General features: G+C 45.9%; 1 protein-coding gene across 6 annotated transcripts in view; it reads left to right on the top strand.

Annotated features, from left to right (window-relative positions):
• The window catches only part of Myof (myoferlin), a 148396-nt gene extending 146283 nt beyond the window's left edge, over positions 1 to 2113 (top strand). For 5 of the 6 annotated variants that reach the window (XR_015628477.1, XR_015628479.1, XR_015628476.1 and 2 more), the window contains 1 exon segment: positions 1557 to 2113. Coding sequence is in view for 2 of the 6 variants with exons in the window: in NM_001354115.1 (NP_001341044.1) it covers positions 1557 to 1595 (39 nt within the window). In the remaining 4 variants the exon portion in view is untranslated. 6 annotated transcript variants of the gene reach the window in all.
• Positions 2114 to 18785: the final 16672 nt, after the last annotated feature.

The following is an 18785-nucleotide window of genomic DNA, read 5'->3' as shown; positions in this document are numbered from 1 at the left end:
GAAAGTCCCTAATGCTATCAGTGTTTGTCTAGATCTGGGGAGTATTTCCAGGTGATTCAATGCCCTTCGTGTGTGTGTGTGGGGGGGGGGTTTGCATATGTGTACATCTGTGTGTGTACCTGTGCTCACCCACGTGTATGTATGAATGGAGGTCAGGGGTCAATGACACACGCCTTCCTTTGTCAGTCTCCCTCTTATTTTTGTGATGGAGGTTTCTCACTAACCTGGAGCTTACTCTGCCTGCTAAGATGGCGAGCTAGATAGCATGATACCACTTGTCCGCTGTCTCTGCACCAGAGCCACCACGCCCTGATACTATGTGGGTGCCGGGGATCTGAACCCAGGTCCTTGTGCTTGTACCATAAGCACTTTACCCAGAAAGCCATCTCCCCAGCTCCTGCCTTCACCCTTCTTGTTCCAAACCATCCTGTACTCAGAGTTCTGATCTAGACACTAGGTCTCACATTCCACCCCTAAGAGTTACTGCTTTTGTCTCTCTGGGCACTTTTGACTACATTTTGATTTCAAAATCTTATTCTTTGTAGCCTATATCACAGAAAAAGAAAAAAAAACCAACAATTTCTCTTGGATATCATAGTTATAAACAAGAATCCAAATTGAAGAGTTGACTGCATAGATGCTGTACTTAAGATTTATTTATTTATTTATTTTATTTAATGTATATGAGTATATTGTAGCTGTCTTCAGACATATCAGAAGAGGACATTGGAACAGATGGTTGTGAGCCACCATGTGGTTGCTGGGAATTGAACTCAGGACCTCTGGAAAAGCAGCCAGTGCTCTTAACCACTGAGCCATCTCTCCAGCCCTGATGCTATACTTTTATTCCCCCATTCAGGGAATTCATGGAGCATCTAATCAGAATACAGAGATGAGAAGAAACAGCCCGAGGGAAGGCAGCATACTACTGTCAGTATGGGCAGGGAGGTCTCCGAGAGCTAGGAACGGTTGCCTGTAGTAGCCCATTGCTAAGGATATGTTCACTGGGGAAGCGCCTACGAGAAGTTTAGTCACGGGAGACAAGATGGCGCAGGCAGGGGAAGCCATGAGCAGAGGCGAAGTTCATGACCCTGGATGCAGCAGCAGCCTGCATCCCAAAGACTTTTTCCCCAACTCACTTCCGTTATCCTACTGACCCTGTACCTTCTGAGTTTGGAGGCATGGTCATACAGCCACAGTAGCATCTGCATGGATGTCTTCTATTCTCTCCCGTGTGATATTGTCAAAATTGATGTTAATTATATGACTGGTGTTTTCTAATTTTATTGACTTTAAAAAAAAAAAAGAAACCTATATAGTCGTTTCTTCGTGACTCAAATTCTACCCATTTGAACCACTGCCTCTCATTTGATGTCACCCAGAGGATGTTTACCAGTGTTTAGAGACACCCAGAACTCTAGGGACACTCAACAGGTGGAGGCCAGGAGTGGCTTTGACTGTCCAGTGGTTCCCAGGCCTGCCCAGCCATGCTAAATGCCAACATGGCTGACTGAGAAGCCAAATCCACGTATTGACACCATTTGTTTCCCTTTCAGAACTATTTATCCATGAAGATTGTGAGGCCAAATGCATGATAAAAGCAAAGCCTTCAGTCACCCAGCGACGGAGAACTCTCGCCTCACATACGTCTGTGTGACGTTCGAGACAGTCTCAGGCGACTCCACCAAGGCACACCAGCTCCTAGAGGGGCTGAATCCCAGAAAGTCAGACAGCAGGCAACATTTTTATCATGTTATCTCTTGAAATATTAAAAAAGCATTATTTTCTAAACTTGTAAGCATATTTGCAGAGTATTTCTAAGGTGGCTGGTTCCATTTTTTTTTTTTTTTAAGAAAAATCTTTTAATGTGCTCTGCATTCTATGAGTCAAGTTTGGGAAGTCGGTGAAATGACTTTGAAGTGTCTTGTACCTTAATGTCATATATCCTATTTGTAATCAAAAGAAAAGACTGCATTAAAAAAAGACAGGGCTCATAGTTAGAGTAGCTCTTACCGGTGCCTGTAACCATTGTTACGGTATTTTGTATGGACAGATGTCATGAGACTCTTTGCAACTTGAGTGTAAATAAAACTATCTCAAACTTGTACACACAGATGTTTGTCCTCTATTCTGACCAAATTGGGAGGGAGGTGGGTTCAGTTTCTCTGGTCCTAGTGGGCAGTGTTTCAGCATTCCAACTGACCACAAGCCCTTTACAACCAGAAGCTCTTTATGCTGCCAACTTGAGCCTGTGTGTCCAGTGATAAAGCTAACACTGATGACTAGCGCTGTAACAGCCGACTGCCTTTCACGTCTTTGTGTGTGTTGCTCGGTGAATCTGCAAGACAGCCCACAACTTTAGGCCAAGGATGCCATTAGTCCTATTTAACAGAAGAGGAAATTGAGGGTCAAAGAAGTTAAGTAGCTTTTCCAAGGCCACGCAACTAATAAATGATAGAGCCAAGATTGACACCCGGGAATTACAGATCTGCCACCTTGATGTATATGGTACTTCATGGCTACTAGGCAAGTACTCTACCAACCAGGGCACATCCCAGCCTCTCTTAAGGTTTCTTACACTGCAGAGCTGTGGTGGCGCACACCTTTAATCCCAGCACTTGGGAGATAGAGGCAGGTGGATTTCTATGAGTTTAAGGACAGCCTTTTCTACAGAGCAAGTTCCAGGGATAGCTAGGGATACACAAAGAAGCCCTGTCTTAACAAAATAAAACAACAACAACAAAAACAACAAAAATGCAGATCTCTTAAACCCACACTACAGAAAGAAAAGACAGATACATCACAGTGTGACTGCATGCCAACACCAAAGATGTTGCAAGAACAAGTGGGAACATTGTGTCGTTCATATCTGTATTTAAGAGGAGGTCGTAAAGTCGCAAAGGACTAAAGTGCAGTCAAGCCACAGCTCAAGGCTAAAGAGCAAGAAATGGTGCAATGATTCCATGTACTTAGAAATTCAGCCAGTTTGCACAGCAAGGGTGACTGTCACCCTCACTGTCACCTCACTACATGGTTTTGATTTTTTTAATTCCCTCTGGTGTCCTGCCAAAATTCCTAGCAGTCCAAGTGTACTCAATCACAACAAACTGTTAAGAAACGACAGCTCTGGCTGAATTGACACGCTTCTCAGACCCAGGTCGCCTGAACCCTCCCCCCAGTGAGGCTGCATATGGTATGGCAGTCACCCTTTCAAGAAGGTCACCCCTCCTATTCATCCACAGAACTCCTGACCACCACGCTGTCCTTGACACCTAGGCTTCAAGTGGTTCTTCCGTCTCAGATGTGAGCTGGTTACTTTAACCTGTCTAGAGAAATATGGACAAGGAAAGACCTAGACTCTGTGCCCTTTGACTCCATAAATTCCACTCCACAGGAGGGCTTTAGGTATACTTTGCCTTCCAACCTTTCGAGTCATAATGAACTCACAACCAGACAATTGCGTCATCCTATCGTCTTGTTTAGATCTAGATGCGGGTCCATGGCGTTCATCTAATTTCAAGACTTTTTTTTTTTTAAGGTGATATATCCTTAGAGGAAAGAAAAGTCAATTCACAAAAGAGTTTTCATTGCTCCTGACATCACCATTAGTATAATACTGGCGTGGGCCAATCAGAAAGAATGTCTTTGCCTGTCATGATGACTACAAGGTATTTAACATTCCAGAACAGCCAGCAAGGGGAACTCATGCCACCATATTCTCCATAATTCCTCACTGGGTGAACACTTGCCACCTAGATGAGTGAATGGCTGTCAGGAGAGTCTCTTCCTTGCCCTCGCCATGCCTACCTGGAGTCACTGCGTCCTCCTTTGGAGTAAATGTCAGCAGAGGTCGGCTGGAATGAAATGACTCATGAGGAGGCTTTCTGGATAGAAGACCTCTTCTTTCTCTCCCTTAGAAAAAAAGCGTCACCTTGTCAAAAGATAATGGTCCCTCAGCTGAGGTTGTTAGTGGCCTGGTGACCTATAAATGACAGCTAAAAGGTGGAACTAATCCCCATCCAGTCAGATAGTCCCTTCACTGTGAATTAAATAACACTCAGTCCTAACTGAATGAAGCCAGTACCACCATTAAGGAATGGATCCTTTATTAGGAGCTGGAGGGGGAGGGAAGTGGAGGTTCTGACAGGCTAATGCTTGGTTTGATTTTATCTTTCACTTTTTTATTTTAAGGTTGGAAAATGTCATCTTTCCCGTTAGTTAAAGAGCTATGTAAGAAGTGGGCAAAGTTCTGAAACCCATCATGGGGCAGAAAGGAGATGGTCCACCTGGTTTCCCAGGTTCTGGCCATGCCACAGCCCTGTACCACTCCTGAGTCCCACACTGCCTCTAAGGTCATTTGCCTAAGGACTGGGGCTGTCTCATTTGACTGAAGAACAAATAATTTCATGAAAGCTGAGAGAGAGAGAGAGAGAGAGAGAGACAGACAGACAGACAGACAGACAGACAGACAGACAGACAGAGAGACAGAGAGACAGAGAGACAGCCTTCTAGAAACTTCCCTTTCAGTCCAGAGAGAAGAGAAGCAGCAGAAAATACAAACTGCCGACAAATATGAGAAAGCAACCCAATTTCAAAGTTTTAAACCCTCTACAGCAAAGACATTTTGTGCTAAAGAGCTTCTTTGGCGGGGCCAATTCACAGAGCACTCTGGAACATAAACCCGCAGAGTCTGCAGGCAGATGGGAATTCCATTCAGAGGGGTGCTTTGTAAAGGCTGCTTATGTGGAATGAGTTCATAATGAGTCAACGTTGTAAAGAGATTAAGCGTCCACCATCTTCGAAGCTGAGTACTGTGTTTGTTCAGCATTGAATGGGAACTCCCTAATCTTCCTTCAGTTAAACATGATGAGGTCCCAAGGAAGATGAAAGAGAGGGCCACTCTCCCCCTGGATACACATCCGTGAAGCGAAATGCCAGAGTTCATGCAGTTCAAGAAAAACACAAGAGAGGCATGTAGCTGGGACTAACTTTGAGGCCTAGAGAGTGAGGGGATATAATGGGAAACGCAGGCCCATGTGTGTGGGGTGCTCTGATGACGAGGGTGCAAATTTCCAAGAGAGGCTCAGCCCTAGGATTTAATGATCTGAATAAACTGGATAAGGGGTGTGTGTGTGTGTGTGTGTGTGTGTGTGTGTGTGTGTGTGTGTGTAACTTTTGCATTTGATCTCAACCAAAAGGCTGAGAAGCAATGAAAAGGAAAAAAAAATCATAAATTTCAGAAGGACTCCTTCCTAGCACACGAAACGCTTCTAAGGGCAACCTGATTTTGCCAAAAATTCATCTCAACTTCTCACAAAGGCTCTTTCAGCCTCCGACTAGTATTAATGTCCCGCTGCCATGTATTTTCGCAAAGTCTGAGAGCCAAACCTGTAATCCTCTCCCCTCATATTTCAGCGAAGTCCTGCCTGGGTAATTACCAGGAGGAGGACCAGGGATATCCAGCTGGATCCAGATGCGGCACGGCAGCCTCTCAGACAAGGTTTCACCTGGGTCAGCGGGATAAACAAAATAAATGATGGAATCCTGTCTTAGAGCAGCAAGAACAGGGGGCCGGGGGATTCCAGACGTCTGCAAGCCCATGAGCTCAGCACAGATCGGTCATAACATAACCCCAAGAATTGGGGCATCTCCCTCAGGGGTCCACGCTTCCCTCCCTGAGAAAGTGAGTCTGGAGGTCAATGCTCTTGTCTGTGCCCACATCAGTTCAGACATCTGGTTCTTTGGGGCACGGTTGTCTTGTATGTGAAATTGGAACAACAGTTTTCCTAGATTGTGAAGACAGAAAGATTTAATATACAGAAGTGTTTGGGACAGAGTAAGCCCTCGTTGTCCTTTAGCTGTCATTCTGGGCGGCACCTTCATGAGAAAACAGATCTGCCTAACAGATATAAGTCAGAACTGACACATGTGGCAAGTGTTGCCATAGAAAGTGACACAAAGATAGCCACTCAAGAGGCAAAGGCAAGAGGTGTCGAGGAGGCCAGCCTGGGCTACTTAGTAAGATTCTGTCTCTAAGAAACAAGTCATGCAAAATCATTTTTTTTCTTCCAAGTGAGACCACCCCCAAATTCTGACTGCTCAGTCCTAATTAAAGAAAGCAGGTAGGGTCAGGGTGTAGTTGGGACCTTCAAGAGGTAGTTAGGTTGCAAGGGTGGAAATCGGTGTCTTTATAAGAGAAATCCAGGGCTGGCTTAGCAGTTCAGATGGCTCAGCTCACTGGCTGCTCTTCCAGAGGTCCTGAGTTCAATTCCCAGCAATGACAGGGAGGCTCACAGCCATCTGTAATGGGATCTGATGCCCTCTTCTGCCACACAGGTGTACATGTGGATAGAGCACTAATATACATAAAATAAATACATCTTAAAAGAAGTCTGGAATGGGTTCCTTTCCCTTCCTTTTGTGAGGACACAGCAGGCAGATGGCCAGCTAAGGACAGAAAGTAGGTCCTTAGCAGATACACAATCTGCTGGTGCCCTGAGCAGAGATTTCCCAACCTCCATCACTGTAAGAAAAAATTTTCTATGGGTTAGAAGCTTCCAAGTCAATGGTGCTGTGATATAGAAAGTCAAGGGGCTGCACTCTCCACTGATGAATGAATGGACAAATAAAAGGTGGCATACGCGTGCAATGATACATAGTGTAGCCATCAAAAGCAAGGGAGTTGTGACATCCTACAATAGGGACGAAGCTTGAGAGAGCTAAGTCAGCCATGCCCAGAAGGACAAATATTCATAGATAAAATACCTGGTGGGCTAAACTGGAAATTTATAAAATAGAGTGGTGGTTACCGGAGGCAGGGGGAAGTGGGATGAGGGAGCTGGGTGATAGAGTTTCCGTTTTCTAAGATTCCGAGTTCTGTGGCTAGGCTGTGATGGTTTACCTGAATGACTGTGCTTCACGCGGTTGAACTATGCACTGAAAACAGTAAATCTTACCCTATGTGTATTTTCCCCCAAATCGTTATAAGTGATGAAAAGTTCTTCTTCATACCCCTCTGTGAATCCAGGAATCTACTCTCTCATTTCCTACAGAAAAGCCCGTGTTCAGGCTCCCAAGGACAGGTGGTATGTGTTGATTGACTTGAGAGGAATCTTGTTTCAACACACAGGTCTTTGCCGGTCTTTCAATGGCTAAATGCAGTACCCACAGATACTCTTTGTTTGACCCCAGCTGTCCTTCTCCCTTTTAAAGACAGCTGCTGGTATTTAAGAATTGGGTAAAGTCACATTTATAAAAGCACTTACTAGACTGTTTTTTAAAAATTTTCTGACATATTGAAAGATCTGCCGGAACTCCACAGTACAAAATGGGTTAGAGAAATGTGCCACCAGGTCAACATAGACCTTTGTACCAGGGACCCTTGATACCCAAGCCCTCAGGACTCTGGGTGTGGGACTCAGTCACAGTTTGCTCACAGCATCACAGAACAGTGGTCTCCATCCAAGGCAGAATGAATTGGAAACTCCCAGGTTAGGCAGCTCTCAGCCTGTCTCTGCCATTGCAGTCATGCTCCTGCATCAATCTACTCTAGACTTCAGAGAAGTATCTCCCTTCCTGTTAGACACTCAGTCTGCTCCCAGGCGCCCCAGTTGGACCATGACCTCAGGTTCCAGGGAAATGCAGTTCACTGAGTCCAGCAGGTGTGTCAGCATGCAAATTCATATGATCAATATGATCAGATGCCCAATCTTGTTAAGGGGGAGAAAAATGTAAATGGCAAAGAGTTATCACACAAATTAACAAATTGCATGAATATCAGGAATGGGCCTGGGGAATCAACGCCACTGAGATCTTCCATGTATGAGGCAAGCATTCCGCTACTGAACTGTAGCCACCGGCCTGGAATGTTTGATACAGAGTTTCACTATGTAGCTCAGTCTGACTTTAAATCCTCAAGCCTTCTGCATCTGCCTCCTTAGTGAGGGATTGATTATAGGTACCCACCTCCATGGCTAGCTCCTGCATCATGACGTTTTCTTATACTGCATGAATCCTGCAGCGGTCTGCATCCAATTTTCAGCTTTGAGAAGATTAGAGTTGCTTCCTAAAACAACTGGGTCTCTGAACAGTACACTAAGGTTAGAAATAAAGACCTTGCAAGGTATGGCGATACACACTTTTAGTCACAGAACTCAAAGGCAGAGGCAGGCAGATTTCTGAATTTAGACCAGCCTGAGCTAGAAAAGCAACTTCCAGGCCAGCCAAAGCTACATAGTGAAGTCCTGCCTCTAAACAAATAAATACTTAATTTTTAAGTAAACAAATACATTACATAGGTGACCTAAGAACAAAATAAACCACAAGCTTTGGTCTTGTGATCATTTGAAGCTACAGGCAGATGAAAGGCCAGATACATATGTAGCAGAGGATGGCCTTATCTGGCATCAGTGGGAGGGAAGGCCCTTGGCCCTGTGAGGGTTCGATGCCCCAGTGTAGGGGAATGCCAGGGTGGTGAGGAGGGAGTGGGTGAGTGGGAGGGGGACCTCATAGAAGGGGGGGGGGAATGGGATAGGAGGGTTATTGCAGAGGGGATAACATTTGAAATGTAAATAAAATATACAATAAAAGGAAGAGAGAGAGACAGACAGACAGACAGACAGACCAGAGTGTCAGCTCTGGCCAGGAAGCAGAGGTCCTATGAGGGACTTCAGCAGAAGTAACTGATTACAAAAGGCACCTCCCCCACGCAGAGAAAGTGACAGACAGAAGTGTACTGCTTCGTAGGAACAAGAACTTCAGATGACTTGCAAATACTGCCAGACACAATGCCCACAGCAGTGGGAGGGAGCAAGAAATGCCCTGGGTTCCCTTCCACCCACTCCCCTCCAGCCAAACCAACCCTGAGAACATTTGCCTGGGGTAAGGACAGAGAGTAAGGATGCCCTGAGCACGCCCAGGCGCGGAGCACCTGAGCAGCTACAGAGCCCAGCCACTTGGTGTACATGGTGTCAGTACATCCCCCCATCCCCGTCCTACACACAAAGAGGAATTACACAAGCGGTCACAAATTTCATAAACCTCTTACTTGTGAAACTAAGGCTTGGGCCTGAACAATCCGGCCCCAAAGCCTCTCATCTGCTAACACCACTCTGAAATCATAGTCAAGTCAGATGAACTATTAACAGATTCAAACAAAAGGAAAAACAATCTAAAGATTAAGTTCAGTTACTTAACAACTACCTCGCTTTGTTTTCCGTGGCTGTGATAAACACTGTGACCGAAAACAACCTGAGGAGGAAAGGGTTTGCTTGGATTATAGGTCACGGTCCATCATCAAGGCAGACCATGACAGGAACTCCAGGCGGAAACCCGGAAGCATTAACTGAAGCAGAGACGTGGAGGAACGCGGCTCGCTGGTTCACTCTCCCTCAGCTTGCTCAGCTTGCTACCGCATAACTACCTTGGACAATTCTCCCAAAGCACTGTATCTCTGAGTTCTACTGTAATTTGCATTCAGTCCTGTTCATGGGTCCTGCTCACACTGGTCCCCGTGTAGGGGCGGGACTTCCGCAGCAGAGCCAATGGGCTGAGAGCTGTCAGTTCTCCCCTGGGCAGTTTTCAATCACTTGTAAATTCCGCTCCAGGAAACCTGAAGGCCTCTTCCGACCTCTGTGGATGCCCTCACTCAGGTACACACTCACACACAGATATGCATACCCACACACCCGCCTACACTCACACCCACACATACAATACACAATAAATGCTTAAATTAATGTAATTATAGTCATTGCAGAAACTTGAAAAGACACACCAAAAAAAAAAGTTTAAGAAAATTAAGATGCCCATAATGTCATTAATATAAGGTAATCACATTAATATTTTGTAATATAGAGTACTTCCTTCTATTCTGTTATTCTGTTTTTCAAGACATAAAATTGGAGTCCTACGCCAGGACTTTACAGGATTTGTTTTCATAATACTTTAGTTTTATGTCTTGTTTTTCTTCCCCCTCTCAAAATTATATTTCATAAGCGTTTTTCCACAGCATGCAGAATAGTAGCTTAATAGTCCATCTTATCGATCCCTAGAACTATTAAAATATTAATTCTTTCATACTGGTCTGCCCAGGCTAACTACTTTCTCTATTGTCAGACATATTCATTTCCAATCTTTGCTATTTACAGTCCCTCCTTAAACTCCATGGCCAAAGATCAATACTTACATTTGATGGCTTTGGATCTCTTAAATCATTAATATCACAAGCGCAGAGATGATGTCCAATTGATATGTGAGATGGAGCAGTCATTGTTGAAGGGGTGAATGACTTTCTCATTCATTCTTTAAGATAGCAAATCTCCAGAAGAGAAATGCCCAAGCCCTAAAGACAAGTTGCCAATTGCTTCCTGGCAGTTGTGTGCACACAGCTCCCAGCAGAGTCTGCAACCCTCCAACCAGACCCGGTGCTCTTTCCTGAGCCTGCTCCATCCCGTGAGTCCTTCCTGCCCCATGACCTGATTGCTGGACCTCAAGAGCATCTTAAAAAGCAGAGCAACCATTGGGGCTGCTTTGGGGGTCTTCCATGGCCTCTGGGGTCTCCCTTCATCTGGAAAAGCAAAGAAATCCTTTAACGCCTTTCAAAAGGAAGCATGCAGCCTTCTTTCACTTAAAAAAAAAATGTGATTCCCCAACAATCCCCACCCCAAGAATACTTCAATGTCCTTTAAATGCCCTGGAAGTGACTCTAGCCACTATACTAAGATCTTCACACTCGTCTTATTGTCTGACCAATTATTAAAACAATACATTTTATTTTTAAAACAAAAATTAAGGTGCTCATTCCTTTTAAAGGGGGGGCTTCCCTTTGCTTAGCTCGCACAGAGGAAGAGGGCGGGGCAGAATCAACTGTAAAATAGGCAGGAGGAGAGAGAGAAGTGACTGTGGGTACAACAGTTGGATGTAATTCTTCAGTCTTAGATTTTTTTAAGTGACTTAAATCGTCTAGTGAGAGAAGCTGGCTTAAAAGCTAAAGTAGAGAGAGATTAGGTAGAAAGACGCCTGATGTCTAACTCTGTCCTCCACATGGAGGCACACAGGCTGGCACAGCCCTCACTCCTCCCCCACCCATACACACACGAAAGGTAAGATTTCTTTCTCAAAATTTCCAGATAGTTCCTACAGTTCCAAGGCTGGCTGGTATGTTATACGTACAGTACAGAAGGGCTTCATACTAACAAAGAGTATAATCCTAGCAAAATATCTCTCAAAGGGTTTTGCTGATCCTATGATGAAGAGCCCATCTTCTAAATTCTTCCCAAGGTACTGTTCATTTCCACCAGGCTTTCACCGGGTGAGGAGGGTACAGAGGAGAACAAAGCCTCGCTCTCCGGGAAGACCTAGCCTCAAGGTCAAGTTGCTGGTGATTACAGACGTCTCCATGAGGCTTGTGTGCAGATTGGAATGTGATCTGGGACTGGCCTCCGAGGGGACCTAGCCTCCTCTGTACCAAGACAGTTCTCACTGGAGACAGCACGCTATAGGCTCACTTTGGAAATGCTTTCTCCAGATGCACTAACACCAGGGACACAGTTATACCCACAATGTGTGTGCCTGAAGGTCTAAAGCTTCTCTGTATCTTTCGTTTATAAATATATTCTAAATTTTGTGTTCCAAAGGCTTTTAAAAAGTTAACATTTGACTCCATTTAGTGTAATAAAAAAACTGCTCAAAAGTCTTCATCAAACACAGAGGTTGCCCTTGGGTAGTTCAGATCAAAATGCAGACTCTGTGGTATATGTGAGACTGGTTGTGTGTCTCCATTATGGGCTGCTGCTCCTCCCTCCCACCGCCAGGTACATCCAAATGGCTTCTCACAAGAACAATCATTCGTCAAGAGCTCCAATAGGGGTACAGATCTGAATTTAATAATGGTTACAGCTCAGGCTGGGAAGATGACTCAGTGGTTAAGCACACATCTTAGCTCTTCCAGAGGACCTGAGTTTGATTCCCAACCCCCACATAACCTGACTCATGACCACTTGTGATCCCAACTCACAAGTTCCCCTGGGCTGTTGGGTACCTGCGGAGTGCCTATACCCACACAGAGACCTATACATGTAATTAAAATAATAAAATAACAGTTAAAATAAGGGTTACAGCTCAAATGGGCAGTTCTGGGGAGACTGAATGAGCTTACACCCCATTAAAAAGTCTATATCAATCTTCAATTAGAATATATTTTGGAAGGACTGGACATGGTAGCCTATGTCTTTAACCCAATACAAGGCAAGGCAGCGGATCTTTGTGAGTTTGAGACAAACCTTGTCTACATATTGATTTCCAGACCAGCCAGAGCTACACAAGAATATATTCTAGGAACTTGTTTTGTACCTCTCCTGTGGATTACACACACACACACACACACACACACACACACCTGGCATTTCCAAACCCCACTTTAACAGATTTTGCATTGTTCTAATCTAACACAGGACCTTATACATAATTAGTGCAAGAAGAAGGAAAAGGAGACAGTAAGGAAAAGTGAGGCAGAAATGGACAAGAGTTAGGTCAAAGCAGATAGGTTGGGTCAGATCTTGGTCTTATTAAACTTTAAAAAATATGATATTTATTGATATCACTATGAAGAGATAGAACAGAAGTAAGTTAAGGATGGCTCTGGAAACATGGGCTGATGCTTTGCAAAGGAAACTACTCTACACTCCATTGCAGAATGGGCCAGAGTCTTGGGAGGACACAGACGTGTATTTCACATACTGTCCACAAGATGGCAGCCGCATCCTCAGGTTCTCAGTTGGCACAAAAGGCATTCCATTCAGTCTGCATTCCCCGGAACCCCACCCAAGACAGGCATCTCTGGGACATATTTTAAGTGGAAGGTGACCAGCACCACCGCATCGAAAGGATGCCCTTTCTTCTGGAATGCTCTGGAAGTTTACGACTAGACAGACAAAAAAATGCTCCGGTCTTGAGAAAAACTGGAAACTACCCATTCATTCACGCGTTCTGAGATCTTGCTGAATCCCATGCTTCCTGCAAAGGGGTGCAGCAGAGACCTGTTCCCGCCGCCTCGCAAAACAGAAGGGTCTTCCGTCCAATTCAAAATCACCATCCTGCAGACTGCAGCAGAGCACAATAAAGACTAGAAACCTACCCCGCGATGGAATGCTCACAAGGACTCTGCTCTCTAAGCTGTCAAGAACAGCTTCAAAGGGAGAGAACCTGTGGAGTTAAATCCACCACTGCAGGTTTGCCCACCTGTAAAACGACTTAAGTTCTTTTTTTTCTGTAGCCCTGCTTGAAGTTAAAAATCTGTGCCGGCTAATGGAAGTGGCCACCTGGAATGTCTGGGGCAGTAGCGCAAGCTTACATTCCAGGCCCCTAGCAGAAAAATGCCAGCAATTCGCCTTTTGTCAACTGCAAATTAAAGTAATTTCCACGCAGAAGGTTTCTTCTGCTGGCGGTGAGCACCCAAAACACTAGGGTGTTTGCGGCAAGCTGTGACCTGTCTCCCAATCCTCGGGGCCACCACACCTGAGGTTGGTAGGATGCACCTTGGAGCTGCCAAGAATGGCTGTCTTCCCTCTGAAGTGCCAAACCAGATGGGTGTTAGTGGGGTACAGAGGGAAGTGCAAAGCCCAACTTCTTTTTTTCCATCTTTATTAACTTGAGTCTTTCTTATCTACATTTCGATTGTTATTCCCCTTCCCAGTTTCCAGGCCAACATCCCCCTAACCCCTTCCCCTCCCCTTCTATATTGGTGTTCCCCTCCTCATCCTCCCCCCAATACCGCCCCCCCTCAACAATCACGTTCACTGGTGGTTCAGTCTTAGCAGGACCCAGGGCTTCCCCTTCCACTGGTGCTCTTACTAGGCTATTCATTGCTACCTATGCCGTTGGAGCCCAGGGTCAGTTCATGTATAGTCTTTGGGTAGTGGCTTAGTCCTGAAAGCTCTGGTTGCTTGGCATTGTTCATATGGGGTCTCGAGCCCCTTCAAGCTCTTCCAGTCCTTTCTAAGATTCCTTCAACGCCCCCCCCCCCCCCCGTTCTCAGTTCAGTGGTTTGCTGCTGAAAGCCCAACTTCTTAGTCCCCTTCTTGTAGCACTTTCTAGAATGTGGCAGGGCAGAATGGAGCTCAAAGACTCCATCGAGAGGTGAGTCTGTGTATGCTGTCATACCTGGCCTGGGATGAAAGTGTTGGACAGACTGGTGCTGATGTAGACACAGCATCCGATCCTCTATGGTGAAAGAGACGGCACTACAGTCATCATAGATGAGGGATCTTTGGAGTAAGAAAAGAGTGGGGTTTGAACCTCATTTGTCAAACTCCTGGCTTCCTCTGCCCCATACAGACAGCCAACTACAGAGGTGAATAGTGAGACTTGTCCTCAGGCAAACTTAACTCTTAGAAGCTGGAAACCAACTTAGGTTGGCTCTGCACTTCCCGTGCACCAGGGAGGGAAGCCAGTCCTTAGTGTTCGGATGAACTGCAAATGAATGGTCAGTGTCTTCACAGGCAGACAGCATGCTTAGCTGGCCAATCACATCACTAAAAATAATAACACACACACATGCACGCACGAATGCACGTGCACATGCGCACACACTCACACCATTCTGTATCCGGTGCCGGACTGACTAGGGACCTCAAAGATTCTAGAATCAAGAATTTCCTTCCCAAACCTGAAGTTGTGCATGTGGCTTCGATCAGAGTCCTACACTTCATGACCAGCACTGGAACGTCATTGTTTGTCCTAACCTGTGACCTCTCTGAGTCTCCTTTACCTGGTCTATCAGGTCAGATGACCTGAGATCTCTTTGACCTGAGACACCTCTCAGGGCTACAATTTATGACCCATGTACTTTGCACCAAGGTAGGTGGTGGGTGGGTTTAGGTTTTCACAACCTTTGTCTCTCTCCCTCTTCCCACACACACAGTGAGGGCTTTGTAGATAAACAAGATTTAGAGATAAGAATCCAGGACTTCTCCAGGAGCGCACAAATTGAAAGTCATCAGCAGAAACCAACTGGAATGACCCTTTTGAGCCTTTCTGGGTTAGTGCACAAAATACCCAAAAACTGAGTGGTTTTATAGCAACAGAAATTTGTATCTCAAGGTTCTGGGAGCTGGGAGGTCCAAGGTTGGGATGGGGAGGAGAGTGGTTCTCTGTGACTAGTGAGAGTTTGTTGATAGAGTGTTTGAGCAAAACTTCAGCTTCAGGAGTCCCAGAGGATTCGGCTCTGTCCTGTTCTAATTCCAATATATCAATTAAAGGGATGGGAAATGTCAAAATTAGCAGAGAAAGGAGATTTGATCAATGTATCAGAGAGGGACAAGAAACAGATAGCAAATAACATGGGAAATTAAGCAGCCCTGGTCAAAGTGTGGTCTCGTGGGACATGGCATATCTGTTCCTGCAAGGTGGTCTGAGGCAGCCCTTAGTGCTTGTCCTTCTTGGGAGATGATTAGCCCTGCTCCAAAGGCCGGTCTTGCCTTCAAAGATAATCACGGTCATCTGGGGCAGTACATCCTGCAAGCATCTGCTGTTTCTGGAATCCATGGTGATTGCAGGGCTAGGATTTGGACTGGCGACCTTCAGGCACCTTTTGGAGGTCTGGAACAGGACATTGTAAGATTCCTCTGTTACTCTTATCTTTGTGCTTTCAACCTGGAGGGGGACTAAGATAGGCTAGGTAAAACCAGTTCCCAGATAGATGCTCTGTGAGTGATTAACAGGCAGATGTGCCGAGGTAAGCAAGTAAGCACGGGACCCAGGGCAGAGGAGTCAGGGGCGAAATGCAGGCAGAGCTGGCTTTATTTACGTCATCCTGCTTTCAGTTACCTTGTGAGCCCAGCTGAGGAGTCAGTCTTTTTTTCAGGAGGTGGGGGATGACTTCTGAGTAAAGCACCCTTACAAATCGGCTTCCTGGTTCAAAGGTTACACTTTAATACAGAGCACTAACCCCATTCTTGAGGGGAAGAGACCCTCCGCCGAGGCCTTATTTGCAGATATCCTTGTGTCAGGGGTTGGGTTTTCAACATGTAGATTTTGGGGGGGGACATGAACGTTCAGTCCATAACACCCACTCTCAGAAGCCCAGTGTTTCTCAACCTCCCCTAAAATGAGCTTAAACGCAAAGGCTTCCTCTGCCCTCCAACACGGCTCTCCCATCTCACGCCTCACCATGCTCTCCACCGTGCATGCCTTTGCTTCTAGAGAACTTCAGAACCAAACAAATGGCGATGTTCTGTGACCCCTTGACCTCCGGCCCTCTAGGTCCTGCAGTTTTTAATCGTGCCCCTCCCTCCCCTCCAGCCCAGACACCACGTATGTCCTATGAAGAAACTCTACCTCCAAGACTTAGAATACCAAGCGTGTAAGCCCCTATCGCCCCATCCCTGAACCACCTGCTGATCACCTGTCGTTCGGTTGTTCTTCTCAGCCTACCCACCCTGAGCTCCAGATGGTTCCTAGTCCTTCCTCGCCTTCGCCCGCAGAACTCACATCCGCCATCTTGCCCCTGCCTCAGGCTTCTCGTCTCTTTTTGCCTGCCCCAAAGCTTATGCGGACCAACTACTCCTCCGCTTCCTTTTTTTTTTTTTTTTTTTTTTTTTGGTTCTTTTTTTCGGAGCTGCTCCGCTTCCTTTTTTAAAGCTTTAGTTGCTCTTATCTTATGTGTCGTGAGTGTTTTGCCTGAGTGTATGTTTGTGCACCATGACCTGGTGCCCCTCAGAAGTCAAAAGAGGGTGTTTGATACCCTGGAACTAAAGTTACAACAAATGGTTGAAAGTCTCTGTGTGGGTGCTGGGAATCAAACCGGGATCTTCCTGAAGGGCAGCCAAGTGCTCTTAACTACCAAGCCATCTCTGTCAGTCTTGCCCTTCCCCAACTTCCTCCCCTCTCTTTCTCTTTTGAGACAAGGTCCCACTATGTAATCCCCGCTAGCCTGGAACTTTCTATGTAGACCAGGCTGGCCTCAAACTCACAGAGATCCTCCTGCCTCTGCCTCCTGAGTGCTGGGATTAAAGGTGTGTGCCACCATACCCAGCTTGGCTTGGGTTTCTTTCAAGGCTATGTCTCACTACGTAGCCAGCTAGGTATAGCCCAAGTTTAGGCTCAGATTTCTGGCCATCCTATTGCCTGAACTTGCTGAATCCTGGGGTTACAGGCACACCTTACCCACTTTGGAAGATTGTCTGTATATCCTGACTTTCCAGAAATACCACTCTTCAACCTCATCGCCTAAACCTAGCGACCTTCTCACTTCTTCCCAACAAGGTAGAAGAAATGGCACCCAGAGGGACCTAGGAGAATGTGACCCCTTGTCTGTTCCCTTACGTCATATCCTCCTCTCCTCTCCATTCCTTCCTCCTTTCTCCCCTTCCTTCCCTCCTCCCCTCTTTTGGACAAGGTCTTCCTATTATATAGCCCAGGCTAGCAAAAACTCACCCCCTGCCTTCCAAGTGCTGAGATTACACACACCCACAGCTCTGCCCAGCAGATCATGTATCTTTTGCCCAACCACATTTCAATATGGCTGTACATTCTTCGTCAAACTCAAGCACAAAAAGAGAGTTTTCCCTAATCTCTGGGTCTCCATAGCCAAAGCTCTTGTATCCTATGAGTTTTACCCAAAGTCTGGTTTTTATCCCTGTTGACCTGTCTTAGGGCTGAGGCCCTCATGATGGGTGTGAAAGAACCACACAGTGGGTTACTGTGAACTCTGAAGACGCTGTGTGCACAGTACCATTGTCACTAATGTTAGTGTTACTTTTCTCCCTGATCCTGAATTTCTCTTGACACACAAGCCCCTTTGGTGTAGAGACCCTTATGTACCCCAGAAAACCTAGGGGCTTTCTGTGCACACAGTAGGTATGAAATGAGTGCTGCAGACTGCTTTGTAACCTTCGGCCATTTCCTGTAGTTTAATTTTAATAAACCACAAATGTTCTTTTCCACCCTGGACTTGGCTGCCTAACGGTTTCAATCCTTTGAAAAGGAAAACGACTCCCTTATTTTTTACTTAGTCTCTGCAGAGTGAGGGGCCTTTGATGTTCCAAAGGCCTTTCAAGAAGGCCTCCTTAGAAATAGGAGCTTGGCTTTTGCCATGGGGAAGTGAACTTGAACCCCAAAGGTTGTGCTGGGACCCCAAAGTCCCAGGCAAGCACTCACTTAGGAACCCCAAGCCTGACCCCCAACTCGGGGCTCCAAGAAAATGCCATTTGCAAGTTCTTCAGCCTTCTCAAAGCTGTCATTTTGGTCAGCCCCACCGGGCATTTTGACAAATGCCTTAGCTAATTACTTAATTATTTTGGCCTGTACAAGTGTGGGAGCTGTTTGCTTAAAGAAAAGAGGGCTTAGCTAGTCCATTCTTATCCGAGCAAGGCTTGAGAGTAGCCAACCTCAATCCTATTAAAGTGTTTGGGTAACTAAGCACCCCCACCAGTCAAATTAACTCAAATGCATTATGATGCAAGTCGCCAAAGCCAGCTCGGGCCAGCCCTTGCTTTCTTTTTGCCTTTGGTCCATTTCTTCTGGTTAAAGCTTCTTTTGCATGGGAAAGAACTCGGTGCTTATCTGCTGGCTTTCAATTAGGGAGACAATTAGACTAAATGGTAAATGTGTCTCTGCTGGAATTAGCCGGGAGTGTGAGCCTGTCACCCGGCCATCAACACGGTGGGGTGCAACGGTAGGCAGGCGGGAAAGCAAGGAAGAGATTCCACTCTGGGTAGGAGGTTGAACTGGTGACCTGGCCAGCTGGCCAACCGACATTCTTAATTTCTCTGAGAAATACTCTCTCA

Source organism: Rattus norvegicus, chromosome 1 (assembly GCF_021556685.1).
Source record: "Rattus norvegicus strain SHRSP/BbbUtx chromosome 1, alternate assembly SHRSP_T2T, whole genome shotgun sequence".
Taxonomy (NCBI): Eukaryota; Metazoa; Chordata; class Mammalia; order Rodentia; family Muridae; genus Rattus; species Rattus norvegicus.
The sequence above is the reverse complement of the archived record's forward strand: the minus strand, read 5'-3'. Positions and strand labels throughout refer to the sequence as shown.